The 13133-nt window shown below is 41.0% G+C and overlaps 1 protein-coding gene, 1 long non-coding RNA gene and 1 other non-coding gene across 3 annotated transcripts in view; 2 read left to right on the plus strand and 1 right to left on the minus strand.

The window, feature by feature from the left end:
• The first annotated feature begins 512 nt into the window (after positions 1–512).
• Positions 513–619, plus strand: LOC113200675 (U6 spliceosomal RNA). Its single transcript, XR_003303075.1, has one exon. It is a non-coding gene; the product is annotated as a U6 spliceosomal RNA (small nuclear RNA).
• Positions 620–1968: 1349 nt separating this feature from the next.
• Positions 1969–7881, minus strand: LOC144254872 (uncharacterized). Its single transcript, XR_013343621.1, has 5 exons — positions 7781–7881; positions 6310–6365; positions 4514–4657; positions 3461–3607; positions 1969–2316 (listed from the first exon to the last, which is right to left on the minus strand). It is a non-coding gene; the product is annotated as an uncharacterized LOC144254872 (long non-coding RNA).
• Plbd1 (phospholipase B domain containing 1) overlaps positions 6719–13133 on the plus strand; it is a 62857-nt gene continuing 56442 nt past the window's right edge. The window contains exon 1 of the mRNA XM_026414164.2: positions 6719–7727. Within this exon, the coding sequence (XP_026269949.1) occupies positions 7619–7727 (109 nt within the window). The 5' untranslated portion in view covers positions 6719–7618. The remainder of the gene's footprint in view (positions 7728–13133) is intronic.

A 13133-nucleotide genomic window follows, 5' to 3' on the forward strand; every position in this document is an offset into this window, starting at 1 on the left:
TCTTCTGTACCTCCCGAAAATACTATATATATTTAAAACTTTTAAATATATAATAAATACCATCTTGTACAATGTCCTTATTCGTTTAAATGTATTCAAATAACTGAGCATACTGGTGCAGTTGCATAATCCCAGAGACTTGGGAGGCTAAGGGAGGAAGAGCCAAGTTCAAGGCCAGCCTCAGCAACTTAGCAAGGTCCTGTCTCAAAAAATGAAAAGGGGTGGGGATATAGCTCAGTAGTAAAGCAACCCCAAGTTCAAACCCCAGTACCAAAATAAATAAATAATGTCTTCAAATATTCCCCAGAAAAAAAATCTCCTTCATATCACACTCTATACACACCCTACTCAGTATTTAATTAAATATCACATTGTTTCTCTTTAGTTGCCTTTAACCTAGAGAGTGCAGTGTGTGTGTGTGTGTGTGTGTGTGTGTGTGTGTGTGTGCGTGTGTGTGTGTGTTTTATGGGGAGGAGTACCCATTAAATAATGATATTTTAAAAGAATATAGAGTGCTCGCTTCGGCAGCACATATACTAAAATTGGAACGATACAGAGAAGATTAGCATGGCCCCTGCGCAAGGATGACACGCAAATTCGTGAAGCGTTCCATATTTAAAAAAAATAAAAATAAAAAAATAAAAAAAAATAAAAGAATATAGACCTGTTGCCCTGTAGAATGTCTTACGATTTGGATTTGCCAGATTCCAGAACATCTGCATAATTCGCAAGACCTACTGCAAAATGAAAAGCCACTTTGCTAAAAATTTAAGAATTTCAAGATGGTCACAGCAGACATCAAATTGAGCACAGATCCCTTCAAAGCTTGTCACATACCCATGAGTTGACCCAGCCCACTTTTGTCCTCCTGACTTGATGCAAGTTGAATGTGTTTTGCCAAGACTACCACATAGGTGACGTGTGCACCTCCCATCACAACCGTCAGGGAGAAGCACTTAGATCTGTTTCTTCAGCTTGGGAAAATTTTCTTTATAGGGTTTTGAGAGGTGCTTCTATTCTAATTAGTTCATTTCATCTCCAGGAACACATTATTCTTACATTGAATTATAATCTTTGGTATCTCTCTCTTTTTTTTTTTTTTCATCTTTAAAAAGTCTTACCCTCCTACTTTTTGGAAGATTTCAACAATCTGTCCTTCAAATTACTTCATTTTCAACATGTCAATTTCTCTTCTTAGCGATGTTAATTCTACTGCTAAACTCTTTGTTTTCTATCAACTTTCTTCTTGTCCTATCCCCATCTCCCTTTTCATTTCATGCATTTTCTTTTTAATCTTTTTCTCTTTATTATTATATTTATTATTATTTTCTACACATAACATTACCATGATCTTGGCAATTCATACATTTGTATCATTGGGGTATGATTTCTCATTTTTCTAATTGTACACAATCTGTTTCTCTTTATAAATGGTCTTTCTTAGTGAATAGAGGCCATGTTTTCTCATATGCTATGGAAGATGACTAAACGTCTTCTAAACTTTGTTTTGATCCCTAAGATTGGAAATGTTTAGAAATTAGAGATTTCAGTATTATGCCCCCTTTCTGTCATTTTGCAGTATTTTTCAGACTCCTGTCATCTGGTTCTTGTTTCTTAACACTCATCTTAAAGTTGAAAGAGCTAGCAGACAGCATGTTGCTCAACAGACGGAATGTTCAAACGCTCTTGGCCGTACACCAGACTTCCTTCTCAGATTACAATTGTGTGGAAGATTGATATGCACAGTTTCTAACTCAATTCCTCATATCCAGGAGATATTCATCTAGTTTACACAACTAGACTGAAACATAAACTTGTCCAAGAAAGAAATCTGGAGTTTTGGCCCTGGATTGCCTATAAAGGTTCATTTTTAGCCATTTTCCAAGAAATAAGTGCCCAAGATTTTTCTTCTTGTTGTCTTCATTAAATCAAGACCAGCCAGATTCATCAAATATTTATCAAGCACCTTTTATTTATTCGTTGTTATTCCAATATCATCAAGGCTTAAATTCTTTCTTAAAACCTAAAAGAACCTGGGCATAGTAGCACACACCTGTAATACCAGAGGTTTGGGAGGCTGAAGCAGGAGAATGTCAAATTCAAAGCCAGGCCCTAAGCAACCATAGCAAGTCCCTGTCTCTAAATAAAAATAAAAAGGGCTGGGGATGTGGCTCAGTGGTTAAGCACCGCTGGGTTCAATCCCTGTTACAAACAAAAATTGGAAGAAGAGCTGTGAGCATTTAACAGAGCAATATGTTGGACAGGCAAAAAGCCCAAGCCCAGGATTTCTGAGGAGTGTTCATCCTTTCTTTGGTTCTGTAGCAATACACCAAATGGTTTATTTAATTACCAATACAACTATATACACAATAAGGGGGGAAAAAAAGAACAGAAAAGGAAAAATTAATTACAGAAGTAAATATACGTAAGACTACTTAGATAGTAGTCTAAAATATTACCTAATGCATTTTTCTTCTGAAAATTTCTTGTTTAACTTAGAAACTCCCATTATTAGATTCCTTCCAAGAGGCTAAGGTATTAACTCAAAGAAGAATACTAAAATATTGGAAAATAAAAGATTAAGATGTGTGGCTTTTTGCAGAGGGACACAGAGATACTAGGGATTGAACCCAGAGTATTTATTTTTTTGTTGTTGTTGTTTTGAAGATCTAAGTTGTTTAGGGTCTTGCTAACTTGCTGAGGCTAGCCTCGAACTTGCTATCTTCCTGCCTCAGTCTCTTGAGTCATCGGAATAACAAGGGTGTGCCACCACGCCTGGCTGATTTGTGGCTTTTTGAGGTCTTATATTATAGAGACACTAGTCTTCGACAGGCACTAAAATGTACGATCCATACAATTGAGAGAAAAAAAATGTTTTAAAATATTCAAAAGCTTGGTTTGAAAAATGGAAAGACAGACTGAGATAAGATGGTATACAGTATGTTGAAGAACCATAAATTGGAATAAGAAGGTATGCTAATATTGAATTTGTTCTTATCCACAGAAGTAAAAAAGTCTAAAAAACTGGTAAGAGATGCACAGAGGATCCGTGAGAAAGCCCAGCACCAACCATCCTCTAGGGGAAGAGTCACCTACTGATGGGTGGGGCAGGGTGTGGAAATATTTAGTAATAGAAATGCCAAGTAGGTCTAGAATTATGGGAGCAGAGAAGATGATAGTTAAACCTCCCCCAGTGTAGCTCATGAACTTGCAAGTCCTTGAAAAAGAGCCCTGTGTCCCCATGGCACCAGGTGTTTAAAATGGCCAGGGGAGGTGTTTAGGGAGATGACACTTCAGGCAGACTTACTGATTGATGATCACTAGGCCAGAGTAACTTTAAGCCCCCTACTGCCACTATTTCAGGGTTCAGGAAGGGTATGAAGGTGAACCAAAAGCCCAAATAGGATCTAAGTCAGGATGGAGAGGTTGCCCAATGTGCCAGAAACGGCTAGCTGCTTACCCAAGATGTGTTCTCTTGTTCTCTTCTGTATTGAGAGGTGACATCCCAGGTGTGACAATATGTTCCGTTCTTACCGATGGAAGGTGAGTGGAATTGATTAAGAAGCAGGTGTGTTTGCTCTTTCCATACTCTTTGCCTTCTCTGTGGCTGAAAGAAAAGATTTCAAGGCCAATGGTCATGGTTCCTACATACAATTTGGCAACCACAGTGAATTCACAGAGGGTATCTAAGAATCCATCAAATATTCATAGAAAACAATAATAGCAGAACATATTACAATGAACCAAAAGGGCTCTTTGGGATACTTTTAACTTTCTCAGGGAAACACAGCTGTCTGTTGGGCACTGATCAAATCACTGCTATTAAAGTTTTTGGCCCTCAGTTTGGGAACTTCTGCCTTGGTGCCTTGGTGTATGGTGAAGCCGCAGATGAAAGGACATTGAGTTCCTAGATATCCACATGGAAGAAAGCCACTTACCAAGAAGAATGCCCACACTGCATTGCATAAACCCATTGGACACACAGAGTTCACTTATCACCGGGGATGGGGGATGGCGTTACCCTAATTAATACACAGAGCACGTGGGAATCTTAACCTTAGGTCATGGTGGTGCCGCAGACATCAACAGCAGATAACTGTGCATTGTAATTCCTGACAGCTGGAGGAGACAAACCACATCTTAGTGGAGACCAAAAGGTCAAAAGAATAATTCACTGAGCCCCTTACTTAAAACCATGTTAGTACATAAACCGCCTGAGGAAGGGGAGGAGATGGAAGAGATAAAGGATGGTAAAGATTTCCCAAGTAAGATAGAATACCCTTAAATTTGGCATGCCTTTTTTTTTTTTTAACCACCAATGGATCGTTGTTTGAATCTAAGTTAACTATACTCTTTTGGGAAAGAAACAGGTTTACATTTGGCATAGTACATAATGGAACTCTAAAAATTTCAATTCACCATATGTATGTTACAGCAAGGCAAGAAATATAGAAGCCAATGAAGTCCACTGTCCCAATTTCTACATGGTCACTTGGCTATAGATGATACTTACGACTTCTCTTTTCCACTTTCTTTCCACCTTCCCTTGCTTTGGGCGGGCATCTCAGCTGCTTGGGGTTCTTTGCTCATTGCGGTAAGGAGCCGGATTCCCCAGCAGAGCTGCCTGGGTGAGGTTTCAGCACTTCCATTACTGTTCCTAGTATATGATGACACAAGGGACTCCCCTGAATTCCCTCTAGGCTTCAGCTCCAGCTATGCAGCAGTGCTATTTATTGATAGCCAAGCTAGATTACTCTAACCAACACTAGAATCCTTTTCTTACCCATTTTTTTTTCCAGAAGAACTCAAAAAAGGATCGTGTTTTCAAATTCCAATTCAGGACACTGTATTGTGTATCATGGTGGGACCATACCTCCGTCTTTGCTCACTAAAACCTCTAAACCAGTAGAGTCCAGATTTATGAAAAGTTGGTACCAAAACTAAAGTAATGGATGACGAGTAGCCCCAAACCAGGAAGTTCATTATAGAAGTATGAGAACATTTCATAGCTGACACATTCTTTGGTCCCCTTCACCTTAGATTTAAAATGAGTGACTTTTGCTGCTCATTTCTCTCCCAGATATATAAAACGAGCACACTTTAAAGTAAAGATTTGTCATCACGACGTAATTTAGTGGTTCTCAGCTAGGGCATTTTTGCACCATAAGGGAACATTTGACAATGTCTGGAGACATTTTCAGGGGTCACAAATGGTGGGGAGTGCTACTGTCATCCAGTGGGTGAAGGGTACACAGGGAAATCCCCCAACAACAAAGACTTGTCTGATCCCAAACTGCAATGGCTTTGAAGTTGAAAGCCTCTTGATCCAGTTCATTTGTTATCTAAGTAATTGCTCCCCCTGTTGGAAGCAAGGTCTGTGACGGCATCTCTGTGCCTGGATCATGGTAGGCAACAAACATTGAATGGCTAAATAATTGATGGATGAATGCCACATAGTTGACATCAGACATGTTTATATATATATATATATATATATATATATATATATATATATATATATATATATAATTTCATCAGAATACGTTGCTCCTTGGATAATAAGGGTTAGTAGGATGAGGAGGGTGAAACATGGCACCATGGCTGAAGTATTTGGGGTGGCACAACTTCCTCAAATGTCCCAATGTAGTTCTCTTCCCTACGTGACACAACCAAAATGTTCATAATTTTCCTTCTTGTTTATTTGCTAACTTGAAGGAAAGTGTGCAATTGCTACGATGTCCTCAATTCCTTCCTTCATTACATGAATGTCAACATGATAGCAAAATTGTAACTTGCAATTTGAACAGGGATTTGATGTTCTTTTACTTGTTCTATGTTTTTCTAACAATTACAAATGTAGTTCCTTTTCTAGAAAAAGTGCTGCCTGTTGTCTCTTCCCATGATCCCTTGAATCCTCAATGAAGTTTAGAAGAAAGGCCAAGTCAAAAGTGGAGGTTGAGTGGTGGCTTGTCACCTTCTAACCGTCCCTGCTCACTCTCTCTTTTTGGTGATTAAGAGGGGTCCACTTTATGCTTTGAATGTAGCCCTTGTTGCTCTGCCACTTTGATTTATTTTTAAAATGGACATGTTTCTTTCTCTTCCTCTCTCCTTAATCTCTCAGGGAAAATAGGATTACCTTTCTTCTCCATCCTAGGCAGATTTATCTGCCCTTGAGTGCACACCTGCCATAGGAACGGAGTAATTCAGACTTTGGGGATGGTACCAAAGATGTCAGAAATGACTACTCCCAAATTAACAGGTGAATTACAGCTTCAACAGAGAACACCTGGAATGTAGCCTTTGAATTACCTTTTTAAGAGCCCCCTGTTCCTGCTGATGGAGGAGTCCCCTGTGTTTCTCCTTTGCTGGCAAAGCAATAAACCTTCTTTTTCCTTTTTCTCAAAACCATGTCTTTGTTATTGGATTGGTATGGGGACAAGGACTAAGCTTTTGTACTGGAGATTGAACCCAGGAGAGCTCACCACTGACATACACCCCCATCCCTTTCTTTTCTTTCTTTTTTTTTCCCCCTCATTTTTTCCCCATTTTATTTTGATACAGAGTGTCACTAAATTGCCCAGGCTTGTCTTGAACTTGTAATCCTCCTGCTTCAGTCTCCAGAGTTTCTGGGATCACAGCCCTGCCCACCATATCTGGCTGTCCCCACTTTCCTTTAATCATAGCTCTATTTACAGAATTAGTGGCAACTTTCACCTACCAGTTTATTCACAGGGCTTTGTCCCTTCTAGGTCTGTGGGAGGAGTTGCTCTTAACTGTCTTTGTAGCACTGGTACCAGAAGCATAAGATGGGCTCAATCAATGCTATTGAGTGAATAAAATGCCTTTTGCCTACTTCACAATGTCACCTAGGGCACCCTTTGCCAGTGTCACCCAAGACATAATTTTGCCTACTTCACAATGTCACTTTCAACTAGCCATGCAGAGAAATGGGGACACCACAGGGGATCAGGGGGTATCTAGTTTCAACCCTGCGTGAATCACACTCCAGTGGTGGCTCCAACCAAAAAAGAGAAACAAACGATCCAAAGTTTCTAGCAGCAGCAAATAATTTAGGTTAAATCGCCTGGGGCACGGGGTGCTGATCCCTGAGGAATCCCAGAACGGCAAAGCAGGAGAAGCGCGTGTGGGCAGAGTATGAGCTCTACCATGACTCTGGATGCCTCCTCCTCTGCTGGTAGCGTGGCCATCTCGGAAGCAGAGACCAGTGGCACTGTGAACTGATTCCTTCAAGCCCTGGGCCGCCAAACTGCCCGACTAGTCCTGAAAAAGCAGGGCGCAGCCTGCACGTTCCCCAGAAGTGCCGCTGAGGAACTTTCCCAGCCCTGCCCACAGGTTGCTGGAGGGTCAGACGAAAGGGATCCGCCTTCCCCAGATTGGGGCCCAGTAGGGCGAAGGTTGTTCTCAAAGCCACGTGAAGCTTTCCTCGCCCCTAAAAAGCCCCAAATAGGCAGGGCTAATGGGAGAGGAAAGTTAAGAACTCCCCAACTTCTAAGACGCAGCGCCCGCCTGCCACCCCGAGAGCTGCTCTGGCAACAGCTGCCACCGCGCGCCCCAGCGGTGCCTAGACCAGCCGAGAGGAGGTCGCGGCCGCCAAGCCATGTCCCGCCGAAGCCTCGGGCTGCGGGCGCTGCCACTGCCCCCGCCGCCGCTGCAGTTGCTGCCGCTGTTGCTGCTATTGTCGCCTTTGGCTGCCGCGCGCCAACCAGGTGAGCAGAGCCCCCCGTGCGTCCCCGCACCCCGCTGCGGATTCCCCCTGAACCTGCTTCCAGCGGGTGTCTTGTGTAGGGGTGGACGCCGAGGGAAGCAGTGCAGGGAGACTGGCGAGTATTGCTCCAGCTCTGCTGTGGCTCAGTGACGGCACTGGAGAAGGGCAGGACTTGGAGTGTGGTCTGCGAACTTGAAAAGTTTTGGCAAGATTTCTTGGCAGACAATCCGTTGGCTCCCGCGCCAACTCTTGACCCACAGAGCCTTGGCTCCTCCCGAAAACTCCAGCCAAAGGACATCTAAATATATTTATCCAGATCATAGGGAAGTATGATTCCAGGCTGTCATTTGTTTTGTTAAAAAAAAAAAAAAGACAGTGACTTTGACTTAAGAGAGTGATTACAGACTGGTATTGGCAGCTTAATACTTTGCCAGACAGCGTGCTAAAGGGTGCCGCCTTTTCACATAATGCTCACCATAATCTTAAGCAGAATTATAATGCCCTTTCTACAGATGAGAAAACTGAGACTGGGAGGAAGTCAGTAATTTGCATAAAAGATAACAGCTAGTGAAGACAGCTGGGATGTCAGAAAGTATTACCTTAACTATTTCTTTCTTAGTAAAACAGGTTTTATTCCTACAGGTATTGATGTTAATCTATATCCTTTGGGGGTGGGGGGGGGGGAAAGGCCTTGAATTCATTACTTCCATTCCCAATATGACCAAGATAGTGAAGTACAGGGACTTGAAAGACTTCAAAAATAAAGTTTAAAAAGGGTTAATTTTGTTTTATTATCTAATCCCTTTTCCATGCAGACCTTGTGCAAGAACAGGGTGGGACACACCCCAGAGGGTCCCCTTCCCAAATATCTGTTCTGATTCTTATTACACCACTTTTCCTGTAACAAGTATCTGTAGTCACCAGATTTTAAGGACTTTGCTTTCAAAACTTGCCCAATTACCACTCCTCAATATTAAATCTTTCCAGTCCACCGGGAAGTGATGCATCCAAAGACTCCTTATTCGTGATTTAGCTTTGTGGCTAAATCAGCTGAATTATGCCCCACTTTAGTACAGTGCTCATTCAGACATCCCTGGAAGACATTAGAGAAGGTCCTGGAAATGGAAATGGCTTTGTGTCTACAGAGCTGGTTGAGTCCGTCCCCCCCCCCCACCTCCCATCCCTATGGTCTGCTGAGATTAAATGCAGCTAGAGGGGCAGGTTAAGGAGTGAGGTGGAGATTTTATGAAGATGGAGCATTGTTTACTCAACAAGAAACTACATCATAAGTTGAACTGCCCAAGCAGGAGGCTGAGTTCAAGCCTGGAGGTCTGGACCAAAGCAGAAAGCGAGGGCATGTCTGCTGCAAAGTGATGATCCCAATAGCACCATGCCCAGCAATCCCAAGAGGCTTTTTATGATGGAGCTGGAAGACATCCTGTGATGCCTGCACTGGCTATTTCAAGCAGATGTGATCTCTGTTTCCTTTGTTCCACTCTTAGTTTTCCACTGCAGATTTCTGGATCTTTGTCTTAACCTTCTAGTACACTGCCAAGAGCTTGAGAATTGAGAGTAAAGAAAAGGGACTTCATTATATCTTGCTTGTCACATGTTCCCTGAAGTATCCAGTTCAGTTCTCTGAGCTTGGTAGGGACTTGATAAACACCAAAGGGACTGCATCTTCATCTCTCCAGAATGAAGTTCATATCCTCAAACATGCCTCTATTTTCCAGAAACAACTTCTTTAATTTTGAAAACCCACTTGGCAGGTTTTTTAAATTTCAGAAATTAGGAAATAATTGTATATTCATCCTGGCTGTGTCTTTCAAGCATTATACACTTTAGACATTTAATCATGTGACACTTATCTTTCTAGAATGAAAAGCCCCATACATATTTTTTGGACTCTTATTGCATAATTATATGCTTGGCACCAAGGCTCAAACCCAGGGAGGGTGTCATGCTTGCTAAGTCCATGCTGTATCACTGAGCTATATCCCCAGACTTCCTTGTATTTTTCTAAGTGGTATATATAGCGAAGTCAGGTTGTCACTGGGGGAAAAGATAGGTTGGCTACTCTGAGATGCATTGCATATACCTTGGTAAAACTGGTTCTGAATCTGGCAGTTCGTCTTGCCAGGCTAGATGACAGTCATTCATCTTCCCAGTGCTACAGATCTGCTCAGGTCCAAGGAAGCTGATTCACCCTGATATACACCCAAATCTATTCACCAGACTCATTCATTATTAATTATTCATTAGAAATATAACTGTCAAGCAGACTGGATATTTATGTAGACTGCTCCAGGCGCTTTGTCACTGTGATCCAAACTCAGGACGGTAGATAATACCAAGGATTCTAAGGCTGGAAACCTGATTCATCCGTCTATCAGTAGGCCCTGGACACTTGAATAAGCCAATAGAGTACCTGCCCCTCTGCTGGACAGTGCCAGGCTGTCACAGCTGGCCTGATGTCTGAGGCTGTCTTTTTACACTTCTGTAGCTCATCAGTGCTGGCTTGAGACTTAACAGATTTCCTCTCTAGATAGGTTGTCCCTCTAGTTGTTGAAGGGTTCACTGTCCTGGGAAGTCAATTTGATCTAATATGGCGAGGCAGACCAGTGGTTTGGACCAATCTCAGTTATTCTTTTAGCTCTGAGTGTTTTCTTATTTCCAAATTTGCTTGAGATAGGGTCTCACAGTACTTTGGGTTCATTTTATATATCTATGTATTTTATTTTTATGTGGTGCTAAGGATCAAATCCAGTGCCTCTCATGTGCCAGGCGAGCACTCTACCACTGAGCCACACTCCCAGCTCCTGGGTTCATTCTTTATATGCAAGTTATTTATTTTTGGACATAAAGTATTAGAAAAAGGTAGCATAAATTAAAAAAAAACAACAATAACAACAACAACAAAAAAAACATGGAAACTGACTACTTGTGTTCGAATCCTGACTTCAACACTTACGTGTGACCTTTGGTCAGTTATGTCATCTGTCTGTGCCTCAGGTTTCTTACCTGCAAAATGGGTATTATGCTAGTGTATACGGCACAGAGCTCGGGGTGCTGTGAGGAACGGTGCCTGGCATAGAGTGTGTGTTATATAACTGAAGGTCCATTGTTATTGGTATTGAAACAGACTGGATTTAGGGGCTCTCCTGAAATTAGGAAAACCGGATTTAGGACCCAAGAAGTCCTATCTCCTTTTGATGTGATAAGGAAGTCTCCAGGGAATCAAAACATGTTAAATACCTGAAGGAAGTGAAGGGCTGTGAACCCCACCCAACCCTGACAGGTGCCAGAGAAGCTGGGAGCAAGATTTCCCCTTGTCTCAGGCCTGACACGAGCTGGCCAAAAAAAGTCCTGCATGTATATGTCTGGATTTTGTTCTATTTCCCTGCTCACCTTCAGGGATTTTGGAGATGGAACTTTTGAAACAATGAAGTGCCTTCCATCTTCCTTCAAAGCTGCTTTCATTAAAACCTCTTTTCCTACCATTTTGACCCTGAATTTCTGGAGCATTGAGTGTTATGGCCCAACCCCTTTCCTCCCAAGGCATCTCCTAGTAACAGCATTAGAGTTGCTTCTACATGTGTTATTTGTGTCTCCCAGTAACAGTATCAGAGCTACTTTTCTCTGGAAAGGCATGGTGGATCTCTTGATGAGGCAATCAGAATTGCAGATCTCTATGCTCCCAAGTAATAACTTGTTATAAAAGCAGGATGTTTGCTTAATCATGGCCCAATATTTCAGGATTTGGGGTACACACCAGCCCATTAAGCAAATATTTCAGAAAACAGTGAGCAATACCTTAGATCACTTTCCTTGGTTATAACTGACTGAAATAACCTTTATTATTTTTTTCCTAAATGCATCTTTTCTTAAATATGCTTGCTTTAGAATTTTCCAACTCTTTTCTCTTTTCCAGAACCCAAGTCTTCCTCTCCATTATGGTAGTGTATCAGACCTGATGAAGTCAGTGCTCCCTATACTCTTGAACATTTCTGTGCTCTCCCTAGATCATTTTGTGTATAAAAATGTATATAAGTTCCAGAACAATTCCTGGCAAAAGTATCCATTTATCATTATTATTAAACTTGGTTTTCTGGTCCTTCTGGAAAACATGACTCTAGTAGAAAAGATCAAAATCTTTCTTTAGAAAACAAATTATAAAGATCCATCTTCAGCATTTAAATTGATGTCCAACGATATGTTTTTTAAAATTTTATGGAGACTTATTTTCATAATATATAAACTGAACTTTGTTTTGAAAATTTGTTCTGACATGTAGAACATAATATTTTTTTCAGACTTCCTTAGGAATTAATTTTACATCATCACTTGTTATATTTTGTTTTTGTAAAGCATTAACTATTGATCAAACAGACTGAAATTAAGAGCCCCTCTAAAATTGAGGACAATTTCCTCGTACTGAGAGTAAAAGCTGAAGAGCTGTCCTGCTGGTTTAGGGAACTTCAAGGAAGCTGTAAGTGACAGCCCCAGCCCTGGCCTGTCTATCCCAGCTAACTTAAACTATATATGTTACACATGTATATTTCCTGACTTTTGCTCCATTTTGCCACCTCTTTTAAAAGCTTTCTTTGCCCCCAAAGCTTTCTGAAGATGGTAATTCACATGAAAAAAAAGTAGTTTCTTCTTTCTTGAAAGTTGGCTTTGAATAAAACCTATTTCCCTTCCAATCTGACTCAACATTTGTGAAACTCCTGAGCTTGCAGCCTAACCTATTCCCTGGAGGTAAAAGTACCACCAGGCAACACTCACAGCAAAAGAGATCATCAGCAGCATTCATGAAATGAATCTCAAGGGATTTATTTTCTTCAACATTTTTAGCTCCTTTCATGCGCTCAAGCTTTTTTTTTTTTTTTAAATTCAGTTGCTCCTACAATTTATATTTCACAATCTTTTGAAAATTTAGTTTTAGCTAGGTGCAGTGGTGCACACCTGTAATTCCAGCAATTTGAGAGGTTGAGGCAGAAGGATTGCAAGATCAAGGCCAGCTAGGGCAACTTTGCAAGGCCCTGTCTCAAAATTTAAAAAAAAAAAAAAAATTCTTTTAAAGGGCCAGGGATATAGTTCAGTGGTAGACTTCCCTGGGTCAGTATCCCCAGTGCCAAAAAAGAAAAAGAAAGCAAATTTGGCTTTAAAATGTGGCTAGGAAATTTATCAATATTATTATGTAGCTTCTTTGTACTACTGAAAAAAAAAGGAATTTACTTAATGTGGGGAAAATGAAATAGAGGTAGTGAAATTATGAGGAAATTTTGGTGTAGAAATCGAAACTCTATGTCCACACAGACAACAGGTGTCGTGTTACAATTAAAATTGTGGAAGTCTCTTGAGAGATTTGAAAACAGAATGAGCAAATCACTGAAAGAAACCGACT

The sequence above is a fragment of the Urocitellus parryii genome, chromosome 5 (assembly GCF_045843805.1).
Source record: "Urocitellus parryii isolate mUroPar1 chromosome 5, mUroPar1.hap1, whole genome shotgun sequence".
NCBI lineage: Eukaryota > Metazoa > Chordata > Mammalia > Rodentia > Sciuridae > Urocitellus > Urocitellus parryii.